Genomic DNA, 22,635 nt, shown 5'->3' with positions numbered 1-22,635 from the left:
GCTGGTACATCAGCTGATGACCCCGAGGGTAAGGAGAAGAGGCGGGCAGACAGAAAGTTGTGCATGAAGGTTGAGACAAAAACTGGCCCAAACCACTACAAGAAGTTAAATGTCGGTCGACGGAGCCAAAACACAGCGCAGGCCAACAGAAAAATGTGATTCTATTTATATACGTGTATATGTGTCTGCGTTGTCTGTGCTCAATCCGGCCTCACCCTCGCCTTCCCCTTATTCTGCCTATAAAACAACCTTATTACCTTTAAATAAAAACCATCTTCCAGTCTTTTCCCCCTTTCTCCCTTTCTTTCCGTTCATTTTTAGCCCTTTCCTGCCTTCACTGCGGGTTACCTCTGACTCCTGACTGGGTGGGATCAGCGATGGGCCAAAACAGTGATGTCACTGCTGTTATTTTCAATAGGGGTGAGCTCATTGGCTGAAACCACAGAGGAGCTGGCATCCAAGTGTCAGGGAACAAGCGGCCGGGGCTGCTGTTGGCCTGACGCTGGCCCTCGTTTGCAATTACATCTGGGGAAAGGATCTGGGACGAATTGTGGTAGCTCTCAATATTTCTATCTATCTTTCTATCTATTACTCTAATGAGTGGGGGAGCCATTAAGAGAAAAATAAAGTCATTAAATGATGTGGACGACGAGGGAAAAAAGAACGATACCAAGCGACACCAAGACCGCAACAGACGGCTTAAATAAATAACAGCTTTTCACATTTTAGAGTCGGCCTCAAGGAGCAGATATGAGAGTGTGGAGGCCAGCAGCCACACGCTAGTTGACCATGACATGGAAAGAGTGACACAGCTGTGCAAGATGTGCCAGAGGACTGATAAAACACCGACGGCTCCTCCTGCGACTCCAGTTTAAAGTCCCTGCCGTACCAGTTCCTGTTGACATGGACGACTCCCCTCCCCAGTTATCAGAATCAGAGAACAGCTTTCACTTAAGTTCTTTAAATTCAATTTGACCTTACTTTTTGCACCCCACAGTCTGCGTTCACTTACGTAGAAATACTTACAGCCACAACTTTTCGGAAAACTTTGTGAAACTGGGAAAGTGTAAACTTGAAATTTGCTTTCACACCTCTACCTACACCTGCATTTCCTGTGTGGCATTCTGCGGGGGTTGTGAGTTAATTGAAACCAGAATCAGAATCAGAAATACTTTGGTTATGTTGCAGTTGCTCCTTCTAGAATACGAATGTCACAGAAATCATATAAATTAACAAATAAATAAATAAGTGGACCTCGTGGCGAGACCATGAGGCTGTTTTCCACTATTGTTTCCATGCTGGTATATAATACTACTTGAGCAGCACATGTGGATGTTATTAATTTAGGGTGGAATTTTCCTTTACTGTAAAAGAGAGCATTTTTTCGTATATACAGTTTAATCTAATGCAAACATCCTAAATTGAACGATATACACATCAATTTGTAGAACGGGAGAGGGTGGAAGTCAGGCCCATTGTGTGCGACATGCATACACACACTGGCTGCCAAGGAAACTCTCAACTACACACACACACACACACTGTGGAAATACTCATACAAACACATCTTAATGCATGTGTATATACGGCTCACAGAGGCCAACCAAAAGAGATAGAAGAGGTGATTTTCTGCTCTCTGGATATTCATAAGACTTATCTGTGTGTGTTACTGTGTGTATTAATGCCTCACATCTGTGTGCCAGTCAGGCTATCTGTGGGTGTGTTTGCGTGCCTGTATCTTTGTGTGCATGTGCGTGTGTGTTGTGAGGGTCAGTCTGGGCATCAGTCCAGACTGCTAAGAAGAAAAGGAGTGAGTTTCACCACAGGAGGTGGGTCCGGGCACTGCGCCAAACAGCCTAGCGCATGCACACACACACACACACAAACACACACACACACACACACACACACACACACACACACACAGCCCGAGGCAGTGGCCCTGTGCTGTTGATGCCTGCAGGCAGGCCTGACCACTCGCTGCCCTCACAGACACACCGAGGACACGGAGAGAGAGGAGAAGAGGGTGAGACGGAGGGAAGAACTGTGGAGAGCAGAGAGAGGACAAGCTGATAAGGTGGAGACACGGAAACAGAGGCCGATAATGATAGATGGAGGAAAACAGAGGGAGAATGAGGTGTCGGGAGAAATAGATGGCAGCAAACAAATGGAAAGAAGGGGAGAAAGATGACTGGGGTGTGTTTTAAGTAGGTGTGTTTGTTGTGGGAGGTGCAGCGAGGGGTCCAGAGATGTGGAAAGAGGAGGGGGAGACAGAGTGGAGGGCTGGAAGAGGGAGAAAAGATAGAGAAAATAGTGGAAAAGCAGTGGAAAGTCGAAGGATACGGGGGTGACAGGGACAGACAAGGGCTATAGGGATAGTGGGAAAGGGATGAGATAAAAGGGTGCAGGCAGGGGAGAGGAAGAGAGAGAGGGAGAGACAAAAAAAGATAGATGACGGGGTTGGGTAGTAACTGCTGTGTGTAATTGGATTACATAATCAGATTATAAAAGATAACTATCACTTACCCTGAAGTTAGTTACATTTAGGATTATGTCTTTAAAATATGCCAATTTTAAAAAATCTGATTTTAAAATCCTCATTCCTTATTCATCTCAAGGGCCAAGGAGCAATTTAAAAGAGACATGTTATGCTCATTTTCAGGCTCATAATTAAAAAAAAGAAAAATCAAATAATCTCTTTAAGGCCCCCATGTCCTCTGATTGGTCAGCTCACACATGCCTGAGCCAGCATCACTAACAACAACAGAGCTAAATAATTTCTTACGTGCCAAACTAGCCTCTACACATAATTATGCAAACGTGTGACATGGTGACATAATGTGATGTCACAAAGTCGCGGAGTTAAAGGCGGGACTACTGACGAGGCGTTCCAGGAGCAGTGTTTTCTGTGGGAGGAGCTTCTGTCTGTGTGGACTTTTTAACTTTCAAGATCTTTGACATGCACAAGAAGTCATACGGTCATATTTTGCTTGTGCATTGAGTGTTTTGCAACTCTTTTCAAATTCCAAAAATCAGCAACACAAAAGGGAAAAAAACAGTGAGAAAAGAAAGCACGCGGACACTCTTGGTATGAAGAGGTTTGAACTCCCGACAAGGTCATCGCTGTTTCCTTAACGGCACCGAGTGTCAAGGGTGGCTTTTGTCCGCTTGTTGCTCTGACCGCTGTTGCTTTCACTCCTCTTTTCTCCAGAACAGGCAGGCGGAGAGGAGAGAGACAGACAGACAGACAGACAGACAAATAGACAGACAGACAGGAGTTGCTGAGAGAGAGAAAGAGACAGACAGAAAGAGTGAGACAGAGGAAGAGAAAGAAAGAACGTCTGTGTCGGTGCCAGAGTGAGGTATAGGGTTTCCTGAGACTTGTTTTCCTGACTTAGCCGTTCTGTAAGCCCTCCATCCACTTCCCCTGTTACACACACACACACACACACACACACACACACACACACACACACACACACACACACACACACACACTCTCTCCTCAAATCACACTACATATCGCAGGAGATAGAGGCTTTTGGAAAACTGAGCCCAGTTCCCTTGGGCTATTCCCAAACCCGCGCTCCGGTTACACCACCACGTTCCAGAGTGCAATTCCTTAGTGTTGGGCTGAGTTTACTTAGGCAGACGCCTCGCTCCTCAAAAAATGCTGCACAATCACCCCCAGAGCACTTTATCTGTATTATTGGACGTCTGCTCCTATCAGTCCCCTTCCATCTAAATATTATTGGAGGCAGAGACAATAAAAGATGCAATAAATATGTGAAATAGCACTGGGAGTGCAGAGTAAGTGCATTTCCTCGGTACCTTACATTTGAGTGAATGTGGTAATATGTGAAGTGTGCATATGTAACTAATGGCTTCATAAATCTTTGCCTAAGGGTAAAGTTTTTTTGTTCAGAGATCAGCGCGAGTTAAAAATTGATGAAAAGTACACGTTCGGACGTGTTTCATCTCGAGGCCGCTAAGGATCCACGGAGCTGTCCTAAAACATGGCTGAGAGTCAAATGATGCGTCATGTTTCTGCAGAAGTCACGTGAGCATCCGCCGCCAAATGAACTTGTAACTGCATGATAAACACAGACAGGCGGATGATCTGCGGGGGGAATGAAGATAAAGTGTATAAAAATTCCTAAAAGTTCAAAATTGTAAATAAAATAAAGTAGCAGCGTTATGTTACAAACTATAACTCCCTTTAGCAATATAGTATATAATATAGAACATATACAGTTATTTATACACAAATATACATGTGTGATACACGTAGTGCACCTTTTAAATAATGTGGTCGGCAGCCTCATATCAAATGTTCGTCTTCTGGGAAACACTGTATCACATTTTACTGTGTGTGAGCACCAAGCATCAATGTTGTAAACGCAGAGTCCACCTCTCCTCTGAAGTCTGAAGTCGCCAGATTGTGAGTCGAGTTTTCCTCAAGTGCACGTCATGTGACTCGGGGTCGAACCTCTTACTGTTAAGACGACTGCAAGTCACATAACACGATGCATGTTAATATGATGTGACGTGATTTTAAAAGCTTTCTGTCCATGTTTAACATTGGTCCACCGTCATTACCGTTGGATCAAGTGGCACCAAAAGGACCCAATTTGTTCTGTTTATAACAATTTGGGTCTAATTTTTGGCCATTATCTCTTTTTTGACCATGCAGATGATCGGACAGGTCGGCCAGGTGCCCTAAAACACTTTATTTTCAGGTAAAACACCTGAAATACTGGTAATAAACCCTCAATGTGCTTCATTATTGTTTGTTTCATGTCTGTCTTACGTCTTTTAAGCAATGTGGCCACATTCTGAGATATTAGCAAACCAACTTCCTGAATACATTGTTACCACGATGGATAGAAATAATGGCCAAAATTGCAAAAAAATAAGAGCCAGCTTGTTAAAAAACGAAATGATCCTTTAAGTAAAACAAAATAGACAAAGCTCAGCAGTATACTTGAACAGAAATGCTTTGGATAATTACTTTCAGTCCTCGCTGTCTGTGGTGTATGTGATATGTTCCACACTACATACTGTAGGTAGCGGGAGGGAGACAGACATCACTGTGCAGTAGTGTGCACGAGGAATCCAGAAGCCACAAGTACAAGTTGGTTTTCCTTCTCTCTTGTCTCCCCCCCTCCTCACCCCAAGCCAAACCGCTCTCTCTGATACCTCAGCCTCTGTCCAAATGATTCATTCAACCATCCACCCACTAAAGAAACACTGAAACAAAGAGCAAGCGCAACATAAAACAGCCTATACTTTTCCAACCACATGCCTAGCAAACCCACGTACTGAAAGTTTTGTGCACCCGCGTGCGCAGAAGACAAAAAAAAAAACACACGTATTTACACACATACCAAATTACACACACTCTTCTTCCACATCATTCCATCTCCATCCGCCTTTTCCTGCACCGAAGCCCAAAGGCAACACCATTCCTGCCGCCACAGGTCCAGGCCCACTTCCAGCGCCGACCTGAGATGACATCATTCCTCTATCACCCCTCGCTCCCCGTCTTTCTCCCTCTGCACCCATCCTGTTCGAACAAAGGGCCGCGATCCAACACAAATCATCCAACCCCATCCTTAATGACAGGGTAGAGCTAAGTGATGCCAGGGGGGCAGGAGAGCTGGAGGTACTTTGGTCTGGGATGCTGCCCGTTAAGGATTCCTCCCTGAAACATGTGGTTTGTTCTCTCCCTCTGAATGGAGCAGTGGCGGAGGGATGGATGGATGAGGAGAGCAGGGAGCAGGGAAAAGGGAGACCACAAAGTAAGCTCGTAGCCCAAAGGGAGAGATCATTTGGAGCTCAGGTGGGATACGATTCTGCTTTCATGTCGGGTGGCTTTCATGTGCGGATGGCATTAAATAGCAGAAGTATACCCTTTGGACAGAATATGAGGATGAGGTTTATTCATGCAATTCAATCGTTTTTGCAAATTTCCTACTGACATCAGTGCATATGGGTGCTATTTAATCCTGCGGTTAGGTTTAGGGTTATGCACATGACATGACCAAGGTTTATTTTTGACCCTCCGTTGCACGTACAGCCGAGGCGAACAAATGGAGGAAATAATGAAGTTCTTGAGCAGTTGTGGAAAGAAAATCCTTTCCAGGGCTTCAAAGCTTTTCATAATAATACAATTTCCACTATTTTTCACTCAGAATTTATGACGCTGTCCTTAACAGCCCAGGGCGCTGGGAAGTCAAACTCAGGTTGCATGTGTTGAACACCAAGTCTCGAGTCACGCAAAAGCAATTTTCAAGGTAAGTCTCAAGTCCTTAGAGACAATGTCAAAGCACAAGTCAGTTAAGACAATCAAGCTAAGTCTCAAGTCTCAACTCCTTAAAGACGAGTCCAAATCAAGTCACAATACATTGGGGATTAGTCCAATTTCTGTCTCAAGTCTTGGAAAAAGTGTCAAATTAATGTCATTATTTACCTGAGATATGTTGAAGTCTGAATTCATTCAGGACAAGTCCAAGTCTAAATGAATTCAAAGTCCAAGTCCTTAAGTCAGAGTCAAGTCTCACATCTTGTAATAGCCGGTCTGAAGTCGAGTCCATCGAGACAAGTCCATGTCAAGTCTCAAGTCTTGCAGTAGTGTGTCTCAGGTCAAATCGGAGTCAAGTGACACAATATTTAAGAGAAGACCAAGTCAAACTACTCAGAACAAACACAAGCAAGTCTGAGGTCAAGTCTCAAGTCCTTAAGGACAAGTCCAAGTCAAGTGGAAAATCTTTAGAGTGAAAAATCAGGTTATGTCACAGAAAATGTGAGACCAGGCCCCAAGTCATGTGAGACAAGTGCAAGTTAAGTGTCAAGGCTTGTAATAGCGACTCCCAAGTTGCCTCAAGTCTTCATAGGCAACTTGTAAGTCAGCTGCAAGTCAAATGCTGGGTGTTTTAATGACATTGCATTGACACAAGCTGTTTTGAGATTTTGTTTCACCTTGTGCACCCTTATTTACTTTTTACAATTGCCGGATTTTACAGGGTAAAAAAACCTTAGTTCGTTTTTTTTGCTTTCAAGTCTCGGATGATGCCGAGTCTCACAGCAGTCAGCGGTCTTGAAATCTTTGCATGTTGCTCATCAGCAAAAAATGTAAAAAGGAAGTTGTTCCAAAATACAAGAGACCAAGTGATTCCTCGCAGATTTCCTTCTTAAGAGCCTTGAGATTTTTTTTTTTTTTTTTGGAGTTAGGTAAATGCGTCGAACAGATACCGTAGATTCCCTCCTTAGGCATAAATACAGATTACCAGACTTACTAATCATCTGGACACTCTGGATGTGTCAAATCTGCTCTAGCGCTCAGAGCAATCCTGCTCTCTGTTTGATTTCAGCCACATGTGAGCCTGCCTGCCTGCCTGCCTGTCGCTGCACTGTAAACCTGTCATTGTTCTGGGTCAGCTCCCTCAGGATGTCCCGAAGGCCCACCACCACCACACACACACGAACACAGACACACACTGCAGCAAGATTCCTCCTCCTCCTCCTCCTCCTCCTCCTCCTCGGTGGGGAACGGGCCAAGAGCAGACAGCCTGTGTTCCGTCAAGGCGTCCAAAATTCCATGACTTTCCCAGAATTCCCGTCCCGAGCCAAGTCATATATTCTGTTGTCATCCGCAAGGCCCTAATGAAAACCCACGAGGAACACAGAGGCACACCATGTCTGCTCAGCCACACGCCATTTACACTAAAAATGAAAATACACACCAAATATGACTCATCACGCACCGCCGTGGATGCTCAACATCCATTAAAACTATTTTATTCTATACAGCTGCTGCTCGCCATAGGATATAGGTTTGACTTATTGAATTAATCTGCTCTGTTTGAAGCCACTAATAACAGGATACAGTTCATCTAGCTGCATGAAAATAGCAGGGTATTGTGAGTATTTTCAACACTGTGAATCACTCAGCCCACTGGTGCGCCGAGTCCAACTAAAACAAGCCTCAGTTTGTCATATTAGATCATAATATTACACATTTTTATCAAGCTTTATTGCGTTACCTGCTGTTAAACAGCTCTGTGAAATTGCATACCTTCTGTATTGTTCACTACAATATAATTTTTTAATACCGTCTTGGGGTTAAGCTGTTTATTTTGATATAGTCTCTCAGACTGAGGGGGCCGTGCCAGGAAATATGAATGAAAACTGGGCCGCTGAGTATAAAAAAGCTGTTTAAAAGAGCTTTCCATGGTTTTTTAATGTAAGCGATGGCTTTGATAGGCCACAGACTTATTTTCACGAATGAACGTGTCAAGTATTAAGGTGCCTTATAAATCACTCTCCCTCACTTTCTTCTCCCCTCTTTTCTTAGCCTTTCCGAGAGGTTTGGAAGAGCAGCATGATTGCTTACAGCTCTGGCCCTCATCGTCAGTAAGCCTGCCTAAATCAACAGTCGGCCTGCTATTTAAGTACATAAGAAATTTTTAAGATTATAATGGGACTGTAAAACGGAAACCTGCTATATAACGTGATTGACGGCCGGGGCTCGCACAAGCTCAGACAGCGGTGCTGTAATGGCATGTGTTTAAACGGGTGATGATAATACTTCAGGCAGCGTGTGTGCATGCGTGTGTGTGGTTTTGTAGGTTAATCAAACAGCTCTGAGCTAAATGTAATTGTGGTTTTGGTTCCATAGAATCAGTGGAACATGGGACAACACGTTAAAAAGGGGAAAAGATGGTCTGCATGATGAGGTTTGTCCATAACAAAGATTTTCCTCCCCATTGAAATAAAAAAGACATGGAGGAAATAATAGCTTTTTTCCAACCTTAAGCCCCAACTAATTGCTTAAACATTTCCTCTACAGATCCATATGTGGATGTGAGCCAAGCGACAGGCTTTTTGGCACTCTTCGAGGCACATTGAGAATTTCCTACTCACCTCATTCAGAGGTGTTGTTTAATCACATTCACTGGCTGCCTGAGGAGCCGTGAAGACGCAAGGCACCACTGAGTTTAGCCGTGAGCACACAGAGACCACTTGGTGTTCCTTTAACATGTTTTGTATGTTTCTATAGGATCTTTTTCATAATTGTTCACTTAGATAATTGTATCTTTTCCTACAGGAAGAAAAACAGGCTGGAAATCCTTTTTGCCATCATTGGGTGATTGTTTTGTTCAGGTCATAAGCGCAACAGACGTAATGTGTGAAGACTTTGACCTGCTGGTAGTGTTAGTGGGAAAAGTCTCACAAAAGTCAGTAGGGTTCATCCTGTGGGGAGCATGAATGTCACTTGAATCACCAACTTAGGGGGTAGCCATAGCCGTTGTAAATTCTTTGGGCAATCCATCCAATAATTGTTGAGATACGTCACTAAAAACCACAAAAAACACTTATGGTTGTGTGAGAGAAAAAGGCCAGGGGATCACCACAATCACTGGGATTCATCATCTGGGAACCATGACTGCCTGTAGAGGATATTGAGCCACATACCTGGTAGATATTGAGATATTTTGAATGATATGGGTAAACTTTGAACTATTGATAATATTAGTGGAAAGGTCTCACCAAGTTCAATAGGATTCATCCTCCAGGGAGCATGAATGCCACTTGAAACACCAACTAAAGGACAGCCATAGCTCTAGTAAACTTTGTGGGCAATCCAACCAATAATTGTAAGATCATGGTTGCACAAGAGAAAAGGCAGAGGGATCACCAAAGTCATTAGGATACATCATCTGGGGACCATGACTGTCTGTAGAGGATTTTGTGCCACATACCTGGTCGATGTTGAGATATTCTGAATAACGTGAAAACGTTGTGCCGCTGGAAATGTTCAGGGGAAAGTCTCAACAATGGCAATAGGATTCATCCTCTGGGGAGCATGAATGTCACCCAAATCATTTACTTTTAGGGGGCAGTCCTGGCCCTTGTAAATTTTGTGGGCAATCCATTCTACGGTTTTTGAGATATTTCAGTCTGGACCGAAGGGATGGGCCGACCAACACTGCCACCCTTTAGAGCCGTGCCTTGCAGTGTTTCAAGCACGGCTAAAAACACGTTACCATGCTAACTTAGAGCAGCAAGGAAGCTCAAAAAACAAGAATTCTGCTAATTACAATCTAAATATTGTGAAAATTACAATGTTAAGAATGCTAACTCTTAATTACTAGATGAGTGTTTATAATGAGCTCAGCTAAAAACAGACTTAAGAGGGGAAAAGCCTCACAACATGTTTTCACACGTGCATCTCTGGGTGGCCAAACAGCTATACAGACTGTTTGCAACTAAAAGTTCCGGTAAGAGTCTAAAAAAACACCAACAAACAAGAAGGAGGGAACCGACAAACCGTCATTGCATCATCTTGCCCTTTACCATTAGAACTGACACACCGCAGCTATGAACTGCAATGCCTTCACGACTGGGCAACAGAGATGCAACCTAAAACAAACCATAATTATCTATTTGTGGTCTTGCTTTGGGCAAATATGAACATAATACAAAAGCACACACACGATGTTTGGAGTTCCAGTAAGTTCCACAACCACAGTTTAGTCTCCTGGGGATACTGGATTCTTCTCAGCTGAACTTCTTCGTTTTCTTTCCTGAATGACACATGCGCACACACTCACACGCACTCATGCAAAATGTAACTCTAGTTCGCTCCAGACCACACCGTCACTGGGGCAGTTTGCCTCGCCTGCCTGCTGCGAGCCTGGCCGGTGCCTTTTTTCCTAGACATTGCTTCAGAATTATACTATCTGTTTCCACAGCCGTGCGCCTGCTGACCCAAGAATGTGGACAGCACTCCGGTACATTGTTTTACAAGGCTAAGCAGTGTATTTGAGATGTGAAATGTAGACTCTTGCTTGTTTTGTGGGATAAAACCCTGTGTGTGTGTTTGCAACAGCGTGCTTGTCCGCAGATTTGCTTTTTAGTCATAATCTGTGATATTCTTTGTTTTTTCATTGCTGGAAACATCTTTGGTGAAACGAAGCCATTGCCTCAGTGTTATGCACGTAATCTACTGTAAATATACAGAATATGGACACTGGCGTTATACATATCCTGTTAAGCTACATATGTATTCCAAAGAAATTGGGTCAGAGTCTGTTGGGGACAATGAGGAGTACAACTGCATATGTTAAAAAAGTTGAAGAAAGGATTTTGTGGCTCTAGGGGGAGCTGTGCAAAATCTGATCAATTGCCTCAAGTGATGTCACCTGAGTCGGCGTCAGTTAGGGCTGAAGACGACAAGATGGGACGTTAGAAAGAAGAAGAATCTGCAGGTGTGCTATTAGCAAGAAGTTAGCTCAACAGGCCCCTGTAGCGGCTCCTGATCTAGCCTGATGCTAGCGGCTTCAGGCTACATCTGTACAGACTGTGAGTGTAAACATAGACCTGGATACGACAATTTTGCCCAGTGGCCACACGTGGTATTGCAGCGAAAAATTCCTCTGAGGCCGGGAAAGCATTTCCCCCATAGACTGCAATTATAAAAGAAAAGTCTGTAAACCTGCTGACAGGACACCTCAAACTGCAAACACGGTCACTGATGAGGCTTTTTATTATGAATTTGCATCCCCTAGTTCTGTATAGATCTAAGGCGCAGACCAGAGAATCGAGTCGAGTTGCAGTGTGGGTAACGTAGGCACCTGGAAGAAGAACTGTGTTAAAAAAAAAGACGACATCTCTGATTTGTTTGTCTTGTTGTAATGTTTCAAGCATATATTTATTTAAATTAAACCTTTGCTCTTCCTTTGCACATCTGTTTTCTTGTGCAGACGTATTGCATGATCTGATTGCCAACATCTGTATGTATTTTATTTTGTATGGTTTGCTGGTTCTTATAATATGAACACACTGATGTTGGAGTCCTCTTTTAGATACGGATGACCTCTCTATGAACTGTATTTTAAGTTTATGTTGACTTTCATTGCTTTGAGTAATCCGTGCCATACACTCGGCCACCTTGAAGAGGTCGATCTGTCCATAAACTAAAAAATAAAACTTCATTAGAAGGATTAAAGTGGGAATATCACCCGTTAAGCATGTACCTTATTTATTATACAAGCGCAAATAAGCATAAAAAAGAACAAGAAATTCTCCTAAAGTGTAACACTTCTTCAAACAGAAACGAGTGCCAGGTCTCTGTCTTCAATTACAGTGTCATCAAGAGCCCTCCAAAGTGCTTGCCTTTGTTCACTTGTTATTTTCTGTTTCTGTTTACCGCACTTGACATAGTACGAGCATGAGAGGCGTTTGCTCTGCTCGTATTTCACATCCCACCCCTTCCCGACACTCTCTGCTGTTTCTCCAACCCCGTGACCTGTCTGTCAACCCTTGTTCCCATGGCAATTAGTTAGAAACCTTGGCCAATTATCTGCTACTCTCCGACACACACACGCCTTACAAACAAATAGCTCAGATCAACGATGTGCCACCGCTCTCCCGAAACAGCCTCAATAGCTGGGAGAGATTTGTGTGATGGGTTAATGGCGGGATAGTAAAAGTGCTGCCGGGGTGACAATGTTGAGTTCATGTTAGGCTGTGACCCTGTTGAATGTTTTATAGTTATGGGTGTGTATCTATATAATCAGCTGAATGGGACAAGAGGACTTGACAACGCAGAAGTACAAAAGCCCGGTGCAGACTTTTGAAAAGGCGGACTTGAGGAAGAGTTTGTGTTTGAAGTGAATTGTCAGTGTCACAGTGATCCAAACACGGTGATTCATGGCGAGGCACGACTAAAAAGCCGAAGGCCGTGCTGCACAACCTGTTACATACTCTGCCAGGCAAAGTAACAGAGATTGAGTGTCTTTCTATTCTGTGTGTAGGTGACGCGTCCCCTCAAGAATGTGGTTCTCTTCCTCTCGCCGTTCTCTTCAATTTCCCCTCTGGTTGCTTACTTCACTCGCACGGCCGAGAAGCTGTCGCTTGAGGAATCTGGAAAACACCAGCGGGGAATGAGAGGAATTTCTGCTTTTCGTTTTTCCTCAACCACCCCCTCACCCCTTGCTCTCTTTACTTTGGATGCCTCTGCGCAGCCGGGCTCTTGAGTTTTCTCTTGTTTCTGAATGCAGCCCAACAATAACAACCTCTCATAAACAATGGGGCTTGTTGATTGGGGGGTTGAGAAGGAGAGTGGCCGCTGCTGGCCCGAGCAGTCGGTTTTGCTGGCAGCAGGCCTCGCGGACGGTCCTAAAAGTCCGAAAGTACAGGCTACATGGAGGACTGTGAAAGATTTAAGGGCAGCTTTAAAAATGCACCATCTCTGAAGGACCATAAACACATGCTTTAGTTCTTTCTTAATCTATCTTTCCTCCAAGAGGACTTTGATGGACCAAACTCTGAAAGGGGATGCTGGTCAATGTCAGGAAACCACAAAAGTACAGGGAAAAAACTGTAGTTTTGGAACCCCCTGCTTTTACGGCACCCACGGCCTCGTAAAGGGAGTCTGGATCACATCGAGGAGGATTTTGAACAAGACGGCCACGGAGCTCTGCCCCGTCCTTTCAGCCGATGGGCAAAACACAGCTCCAGTCACATGCCATTTAAACAGCCGAACAACAATTCAACCCAGTGTCTCTGACAGGGAAATGATAATACGGAGTGATGTGTCCTGGAATAACTCTGTCTCCACTATTTCCATTTTGGAAGATGATACCACACATTACTGGACATTGTCCCTCATCTGCTGAACCGTTTTTATAACTGCCATACCGACTAAATCAAAATAAAATGTCAAAAGAGATTCTTATGAATAGGATGGCTAAACAAACCACTGTATTTTATTATAATTTCCTACAGGCCACATACCAGAGCAAGGCTTTTGGAAATACAGAAGTTTTTCCAAAATATCTCACAAACAAAACATTGCAGGCCAGTGCCTTTTGTGTCAACAGACAGGTATGCGGCGCCCCCTTGTGGACAAAAGAGGACAAAGAGCAGATCATCTGAAATATGGACTGTGGTAGAAAGTCCATCACACTTTGTATCAGGGTTATTATTATTTTATAAAACTGGAACTAAAACATAAGCAGTGTCAGTGAAAGTAAATAAAGATGAGACTGTTGAATGTTACCAACAAATCACTTACAGAATCAGGTTTAAGTTATAAGAGCTTTAAATTTTATTTATACCATTTAACAACCAAAAAAACACACATTCTGGAAAGCATTCACTCACACACACACCAAGCACTCATACAAAGGCATTCTCTGTTTAAAGTCTTGAACAGCATCAGTGTCGGGAATTGGTGAAGGGTTGGCCGTCACTGGTCATCATTTGCCTGAAGGCTTGAACGGATCGGACCATACCTTCACACCTATAGACAAAAAAAATGATGTATGCTGAATCACTATTAAGGCAGTGAATTACACTTTATAGAGTGGCTTCTGTCACTAAGTGTGGCTCATTATACAGCACATTATTTTTTTAGATTTGGAGGGAATTAGAGCTCCAAGCATTATAATCTCTGGAAATATTGGCGCACAGCGTACAGCATATATGCTGATAAGATACATCTGTGATGAGCCAATATCGGCCAATAATATCTGCTGACCGATGTTTTGGTTGGGATGTAGAGAGAATGACTCTCAATATTGCCCTGATACTGTAAACCACATACATCTGGTGAGTACAACAAACAACATATGTGAGAAGTCTTTGAAAATGACATTAATATCCCAGTTAAGAAAGTTCAACAAATTTTGCCTAATTGCAAAAATGTCATAGAAATTATTCAATCTACCCAGCCTTCACAAGGCATAATATACCTGCTGTGTGGACTGAAACACTGTACATAAATCTACTAGGAGTGTGCTCTTACCCACGGGTTGAATATCCGCCTGCTTGATTCCTGTCCGGTTCATCTTTTGGACTTCTCCTAGCAAAGAGAGCAGAGTGCAGTATATATTCAGAAAAAAGTAATCAAAATCAATGTCACATTGCAGCTCATCTGTTCTTGGAGGATTGCTTTGCACAATCAACTAACATCATGTGTCCTGACTTCAACCTTCCATGTGTGCTGGCCACAACTGGCTCCAGACTTTACAGTGAGCAGAGCGGCTGCACAACATATACAGTCAAACCACAACTATTTAAATGGATTTTCCTGACATTAGTCGGTCTTAGCTGCATTGATTACATGTTTATAGTTTGGGGAAATGTGGAAAAGAAAAAGCTCTGGGTGTTCAGTTAGCAACTCCTACTGCTTTCTTGCAAGTCTAGGTGCACAATTGAACCACTTTTAGCTAGTTAGCTCACGTCAAACAGGTAAATATCTGCTACATTCAGGCATATATGAGCATAATAAAAACACACACATACATTACATTATGAAGGGCTTTTGTTCAATGTTTTTGTGAACATAAAGCCACAAGTTCACTCAGTTAAATTATCGTGAAAAGACTTCAAATAGATGTAAAATAGTTGTAATGCTCAAAAAACTATTAGCCAGCTAACAGCTAGCTAGCTAAAACGACTACTAGCTTAACTTTAGCTTATGTTTAGACAAATACAGCAACATTTAGATTGAATATGACTGGAAATAATTAGCACAATGCTTAAGGCAACAGAGCAAAATATTAAACGACATTAAGGCAGCCGCTGTAAACTAATATTGTAACTGAATTGTTATGAAAGCTGACACTTACTGTACTCGTTTCTATGTGTGAGCGGGTAGACAAATATGGGGTACAACGCAGCGGCAACAGCCGTCACAAAACCTCCAAATATTAACGCTATTCTCGCATTTTTGGACATTTTTCGGTCTCATGGGATCCAACACTCTCACCTCCAAATGCACACAGTGTTTACAATAAGCACTTCCGGTGTAAGGGTCAACAAACGCGGCGTCGAGCGAGTTTGTTTCTTCTCGGCTTCCGTAGTGACTGGCGTCGTCAGAGTCACGTGCTGCAGCACAACAATAACAAGGAAGTCTGGGTGGAGATGTGAGAAGTTATGAGCGCTTCTCTTCTATCTCAGGCTCAAAAGATGACTTTTTTAGCCGTTTCTGTGCTTTTTTTGTGCTGCTGTCGCTCTTATGGAGTGACAGCAGCAAACAAGCCCATTCAGACATTTGTAATCCCTCACAGTCACATGGATGTTGGCTGGGTGTACACTATCCAGGTAGGTTTCTGTCCCCATATTCTGGATTAGGTGTTAAACCTGGCAAGCGTATCTTGTACTGCATGCTATTTAGCAGTTTGTGTGGACGAATGTGTGTGTTTTTCATGTAACATAATGTAAATGAGTGTGTATTTCCCCATCAGGAGAGCATGCACGCCTATGCAGCCAATGTGTACACCAGTGTGACTGAGGAGCTGTCAAAGGCTGAAGACCGCCGGTTCATCGCTGTGGAGCAGGAGTTCTTTCGACTGTGGTGGGATACCGTGGCCACAGACTCTCAGAAGAGACAAGTATAGACATGTGATGCAAGACAGGCTTGATAAACTGATCCACATGTGTAAAACTGTTGCCGTGACGCTTTAAATACGCTAAATGCTCTCCAGGTACGACAGCTGGTAAAAGAAGGTCGGCTTGAGTTCATCATCGGGGGCCAAGTGATGCACGACGAGGCTGTGACCGATCTAGACGATGAGATATTACAGATGACAGGTAGTACAACACATTTCCTTCCCAGTAGATGACAGAGGAAGAAACAGTAAGTAGGACTTGTCTGTGTGTCTCTGTGCTGTTTCAGAGGGACACGGTTTCCTCTACGAGACATTTGGGGTGCGTCCCCAGTTTTCCTGGCACGTGGATCCATTTGGAGCCTCGGCCACCACGCCTGTCCTCTTCGCCCTGGCCGGGTTCAACGCCCACCTCATCTCCCGCATCGACTACGACCTCAAAGACGCCATGCAGAAAAACAAGGTAGGGAGAAAAAATCAAATCATTGTACAAAAAGATGTAAAAGAAGGAGGTCAGGACATGTCACGCTGACAGCCTGAAAACCCGACCTTAAAATGGCACCAGAAGTCACTGCATGTTGTTTATCTTACAGAAACTACAGTTTGTGTGGAGAGGTTCTCCCTCTCTAAAAGAGAAGCAGCAGATCTTCACTCACGTTATGGACCAGTTTAGTTATTGCACCCCATCATACCTGCCATTCTCCAACAGGTAGGTCCATATTTATACTCTCCTACTTCTACAATGGATCGGCGTCTACTGAAAATGACTCGTAATGTATTAAGAAAGCTGGTAAAAATCAAATTAAATTTTAAAAATCATTCATTAAAATCAAACATGTTCTTACGTCTCAGCTCTGGTTTCTATTGGAATGGAGTTGCCTTGTTCCCCGATCCCCCTAAAGACGGAGCTTACCCCAACATGAGCGTCCCTGTCACCAAGGAGACGGTACACTCCTACGCCAAGACTATGGTGGAGAACATCAAGCAGAGGGCTGCGTGGTTTAGGACGAATCATGTGCTGTGGCCGTGGGTGAGTAAATAGAGACTTGTGATCCTTTTATTTAATGTCAAAGCCAAGTAAAGTGTTGCTTTATGGCTGAAAAGAACTACTAGGTGAACATGTAACAGACATCCAGTGCGCCATCTTTGTGTTTCAGGGCTGTGACAAGCAGTTCTACAACTCATCTGTCCAGTTCAACAACATGGATCCTCTAATGAAGTACATCAACCAGAACAGCAAAGAGTTCGGGGTGACGGTCCAGTACGCCACTCTTGGTGAATACTTCCAAGCCGTCCACCAATCAGATCTTGTCTGGGAGCAGCGTGGAAGTGAAGATTTTCTTCCCTATTCCACCGGTGAGAATCTGCATCCTAAAACAATCACCGGCTGCTTCACAGCAAAGGAAACAAATGAGGCAAATTTTCTTGTTGATGTAATTTCCTAGAGCCCCACCAGGCGTGGACGGGGTTTTACGCCTCCAGAAATGTTCTGAAAGGAGTGGCACGACGGGCCAGTGCCCAGCTGCATGCAGCGGAGACTCTCTTCACCCGTTACAGAATCAGCTTCCCTGACGGACCTGTAGCTAAAGACTGGGCCCTGGATAAACTGAGGGCACTTCGCTGGGCTGTCTCAGAGGTAATATGTCAAAATATTTGGCCACTTTAACAGGAAGAAATGCAAATAATCAAAGTTCTTGGTCAAATATGTGATAAAAATTAGAAAAGAATGTGTTTTTCATTCATTACTCTTAAGCCAATTTAATTTATATTAAAATATGTTATATGCTGTTTTTTTTTTTAGGTGCAGCACCATGATGGCATCACTGGCACAGAGTCTCCCAAAGTGGCAGACATGTACCTGCAGCATCTCCTGCAGGCCATGATGGGAGTGGAGGAGCTTCTGGCTGCACTCTTCCTGCTGCCCCACAACCTCGACGTACCCAGCATCCTCGGCACCCGCTACCACAGGAAAGGTGTGAACATTTTGCAAGAGGACGGCAGCTTGCTTTAGCATGCTAACAATGATGCAGGACGCTACGTAAAATCACAAATTGTGTTTTGTTTTTTGTTTTTTACATTTCTGTTTCTGCATTGGTTAAACAAACATGTTAATTAGTGAGTTTAAGAGGTCCTGAGGGGCCAGGTTAGCTTGTAACCTTGGCTTAGGCAAAGCTAGGCTAATCACCTCCTGGCTCTTGTGCCATACCCTTCTCATACAACTCCCTGAAAGGAAAAGCTGATCAGTCAAAACATTTATTAACGCATAAAGAGCTAAAGTTAGCTTTCAGAACAGTTTGTGCTTCGAGCTAAATGCTAACACTAGCTTGAAGATTAGATCAACAAGGGGTTTTCCTAAACATTTGGGCTACTATTTAAATTAATTAGGTGCAATATGTAAGATTTTAGTTGAAAGCAACCAAGCTCCGAGCTTCCAGTCCGGGCCGCTAGCTGCAGCACTAACTACTTGTACTAGCTCACGGATGTTACAGTTAGCAGCAGTTAGCAGCTACTCCAGCGATGTGCTGCCCTCTAATTGTTTAGAATTCGACATGTGGCAAATTCTTACATATTGCTCCTTTAATCTCCTTGTCCCAGGTGTTCATCAGGCTCTGGAGCAACATGTCATCGTTTACAACCCGTTAGCATGGAACACAACAACTGTCATCAACTTCACTGTGACGTTCCCCACCGCAGCTGTCTTCGATGATGACGGACAGCCGGTGCCTGCACAGGTAGTGTGTTTTTGTTGTTTATCTTTAAAGGAGCAGTATGTCAGAATTTTAGTTAAGAAATGAACTAAAAAGAGTTATCGACTGAAGTTAGGATGCTAACCAGCTAGCCCTGGCTGGCCTTGGTCCAAAGCTCTTTTGCTAGCGGTGTAAACACTTCCCTATGTACTGACAGTCTGGACTGCCAGCTGCACTGCTAACTGAGCTAGTAAGCTATTGCCAGCTACAGTTAGCAGCAGTTATGTATATTTTTTTATTTTTATACTATAATTTCTAGTGTAGGAAATCTACATGCTGTAATAGTATCTTCCTCTGTGTTACAGATCCAGAGGTCGGCACAGTCCAATGCCACCTATGATCTGTTCATCGTGGTGGACCTCGGAGGCCTTCAGCACAGGAAATACCTGATTAAGTTCTCCGAGCAGCGGTGCTCCAGGACGTCCAAGTGTGGCTGGACTTATGAAGCGAAAGGGGTTCTGTTCGAGAGACTCAACGTCCGGGACTGGTTGAAAACAGGGAGGAGGCTCCTGCCTGTTCTGAACGAATGTTACAAGCTGATGTTTGACCAGGATACAAATCTACTGCACAGCATCACTTATCTGTAAGACTTCAAGCCTCTTGTTGCACCACATAGATGTGAATAAACTTAAGCACACATAGGGAGGAGTTTGTGTTTGCACATTATCACACTCATCCGCCCTGTTAAGATAACACTGTAATGCTTTAACAGGGTGTTAACAGTGACATATTGTAGGAAAGATCCCCCTAAATCACAAGAACATTGTCAGCAGATAGATATAGATACGCTATTGAAGCATTCTTAGTTGCAGCCCTGGTTGCATCCATCACTTCCTGCTTGTCCTCTTTGTCATCCTTGGCAGTCCAGAGAAAAGGCGAGTAAGGATGACTCAGGATTTCTGGGAGTACCACGCAAACGGAGACGTAAAAGCAGGCCCCATCTCTGATAACTACATCTTCAGCGCCAACGGGTCAGCTGTGCGCGCCTACAAGGCTGTGGAGATGGAGATTATCCCCGGGAAGATTGTGACGGAGATCAGGCAGCTCTTCTTCAGGTGGGTAAAATTGGAGTTTTACTTTATTTTTTATTAAGAAAAACAATATTTGAGTCATTCGTTCCATCTTCTAGAGAGGAAGGTGATCAAGACTACGCCTTCTCCATCACCACCCGTGTCGCAGAATGCTTCGGGGGCAGAGTGCCGTGTCACAGGCTGGAGCAGACGTATTCGCTGGGTCCGCTCCGTCTCAACACGGAGGTCGTCCTCAGAACCAGCTCCTCCTTGAAGAACAACCGGACCCTGTACACAGATGATAACGGCTATCAGATGATGAAGAGGACACACAGGAAGTTCACGAATAACACTTTAGCAAGAGTAAGTCCTCGGGTGATCTGGACTCTTGACATTTAGGATACAACACTGGAATACGTGGAATAATATACGTACAATATGCACTTTTCAGAACTACTTCCCCATGGTTCGGACAGCCTACATTGAGGACGACCTCAGCAGACTGGTGCTGGTCGGCGACAGAGCTCACGGTGTGTCCAGCCAAGCTGACGGACAGCTAGAGGTACAAAAAACAAAAAGCTATAAAAAGAAAAACCTCTGATGAACAGAAACGCACGTTAACATCCTGCGTGTTCGCCTACTCCAGGTCATGCTCCATCGGCGTCTTTGGAACAACTTGGCCTGGAACCTCGGCTACAACCTGACCCTCAACGACAGCTCGGTGGTGAGGCCCACCCTGTGGATGATGCTGGGCTCCATCAGTGCCACCTCCAGGCTTTACCAGAGGGAGGCGATAGAGCTGCAGCACAGACCTGTCATCATGCCCATCGACCAACCTCGTGAGTGCTGGCTTTGAAAAAGCATTAAAAAGTCTCTTTGAACGGGGCTAAGCCCGAATAATGTAATACCTTGTACTCCTGCACTACTTGATGACCTCATTACTATATATTTTGTGTTGGCTGACCAAACTCTCCAATCTCTTTTACCTCTAGAGAGGCCCTGGCAGGAGAAGGAACCCAGAGAACGTTCTCCTCTGCGCTCAGTCGTTCTCCCACCGAATCTCCACCTGCTCAGCCTCGGCATCCCCGGGTGGAACTACAGCTCTGATCACAGTGTTCACCTCAGCCGCGTTCACTCAGGTCAGCTGTTAGACACACTGAGCACATCGTGGGCTTTCTAAGGTCATTTCAGGAGATTGATAGACCTTTGTTTGTCTTCTGGAAAGTGAAATGTAACCATATGATGTACATCTAGGTAATGATTTGCACTCAGAGCCAGACTACGATCGGGTCCTGTTGAGGATCATGCATCTCTTCGAGGAGGGAGAAGACCCCGAGCTTTCCAAACCAGTCACCATAAACCTGAAGGTGTTAATGAAACTGTGACTTATTTTACATGTTAATGTCCCAGTTTAATAAGGAAACCGAAAACCTTTGATTTTCTTCACTTAAAAATAGAATATGCATAACTCATTTTGTCATTTCTTGTGAACAGGATGTGCTGCAGGGCATAGGGGAAGTAAAAGTGCTGGAGGAGCGATCTCTCACAGGAACCTGGGACATCACCAGTCTGCAGAGGTGGAAGTGGAAAACAGCAGATGACTTAGAAACAAGTGAGAATGACTTGGCGTTTAAATAGAGTGACAACGATATTACACATTTTATAAAATACTAACAAACTAAATTTCTTTTTATCTTAGACAACAGCAGCTGTCAGAGTTGTGGAGATTTCACCGTGACCATCTCACCCAAAGAGATCAGGACCTTCTTTGTCCGCTTCGCCTCCAGAAACGTTTAGGCTGAACCGTCTTTTGTCTTCTGTGAAGATGAACAATCCTTAGACGCAATATGAGAACGCTTTTTAAACATTTGATTCCTGGTGTCGCTGATCATTATGTTGCTTTGTCGAGAGGCACTAATGTGTTGATGAGGTGTTTTGAATCTCTCGCTGAATAAACTGATTATTTTTGTCAAACGTCTGACTTCATTGAGACATACCAACCAGCCAGCACCACAATAAAGTTGGTCTGATATTGGGGATTTGTGCGGTGTTATGAATGAGTGAGTGGCTCATTCATTTCAGGGAAAGCTGCTTAAAAGTTTCTCCTACCGTGGATAACTTTACATCATCTTTGTCATAACCTTCACCGGCTGCAAGTCGGAACAGATTTTAAGATCAAGTCACTGCAGCAAAGGTGTTAAAGGTGCTATATGTAAGAATTTTGGTGGGAAACATGCAAAGACCTAACTAAACTTATCAACAGAATGTGAAGGAGTAACCGTTTGGACATACAGCATCTATATATTGTGTTGTAAAGCATGTTTAGCATGCTAACCACATAGCCCTGGTCAGCCACGGTCCAGAGCTCCTGTGCTAACAGTATAAACACCAACACTTCCCCAGTGCTCCGAGCCCCCAATTTGAACAGCTAGCTGCGCTGAGCTAACTAGCTAGCGACAGCTCTGGTGCTGCTCCCTA

The 22,635-nt window shown here is 43.9% G+C and overlaps 2 protein-coding genes across 2 annotated transcripts; one reads left to right on the top strand and one right to left on the bottom strand.

The window, feature by feature from the left end:
- Positions 1-14,092: 14,092 nt before the first annotated feature.
- On the bottom strand, positions 14,093-15,804 carry smim20 (small integral membrane protein 20). The gene is made up of 3 exons (XM_073475259.1): positions 15,642-15,804; positions 14,816-14,872; positions 14,093-14,311 (listed from the first exon to the last, which is right to left on the bottom strand). The coding sequence occupies exons 1-3, from the start codon at positions 15,748-15,750 to the stop codon at positions 14,268-14,270; spliced, it is 210 nt and encodes a 69-aa protein (XP_073331360.1). The 5' UTR covers positions 15,751-15,804; the 3' UTR covers positions 14,093-14,267.
- A 118-nt stretch (positions 15,805-15,922) lies between these two features.
- On the top strand, positions 15,923-22,131 carry man2b2 (mannosidase, alpha, class 2B, member 2). The gene is made up of 19 exons (XM_073475370.1): positions 15,923-16,116; positions 16,260-16,406; positions 16,500-16,605; positions 16,691-16,863; positions 16,994-17,109; positions 17,253-17,430; positions 17,558-17,756; positions 17,846-18,036; positions 18,202-18,373; positions 18,996-19,132; positions 19,453-19,730; positions 20,011-20,202; positions 20,277-20,520; positions 20,609-20,719; positions 20,804-20,996; positions 21,150-21,296; positions 21,412-21,524; positions 21,652-21,769; positions 21,857-22,131. The coding sequence occupies exons 1-19, from the start codon at positions 15,949-15,951 to the stop codon at positions 21,952-21,954; spliced, it is 3,081 nt and encodes a 1,026-aa protein (XP_073331471.1). The 5' UTR covers positions 15,923-15,948; the 3' UTR covers positions 21,955-22,131.
- Positions 22,132-22,635: the final 504 nt, after the last annotated feature.

Source organism: Pagrus major, chromosome 10, assembly GCF_040436345.1.
Source record: "Pagrus major chromosome 10, Pma_NU_1.0".
In the NCBI taxonomy this organism is placed as follows: Eukaryota; Metazoa; Chordata; class Actinopteri; order Spariformes; family Sparidae; genus Pagrus; species Pagrus major.
The sequence above is the reverse complement of the archived record's forward strand: the minus strand, read 5'-3'. Positions and strand labels throughout refer to the sequence as shown.

Bases quoted from the DNA above. Each gene is read 5' to 3' on its own strand.
- smim20 (XM_073475259.1), bottom strand. From the start codon at position 15,750: ATGTCCAAAAATGCGAGAATAGCGTTAATATTTGGAGGTTTTGTGACG. The intron at 14,873-15,641 runs GTAAGTGTCAGC...TCTCTTTGCTAG, and splicing joins CACACATAGAAACGAGTACA to GAGAAGTCCAAAAGATGAAC. The intron at 14,312-14,815 runs GTAAGAGCACAC...TTTTGTCTATAG, and splicing joins GGCGGATATTCAACCCGTGG to GTGTGAAGGTATGGTCCGAT.
- man2b2 (XM_073475370.1), top strand. From the start codon at position 15,949: ATGAGCGCTTCTCTTCTATCTCAGGCTCAAAAGATGACTTTTTTAGCC. The intron at 16,606-16,690 runs GTAGTACAACAC...GTGCTGTTTCAG, and splicing joins TGAGATATTACAGATGACAG to AGGGACACGGTTTCCTCTAC. The intron at 17,431-17,557 runs GTGAGTAAATAG...TTTGTGTTTCAG, and splicing joins ATCATGTGCTGTGGCCGTGG to GGCTGTGACAAGCAGTTCTA.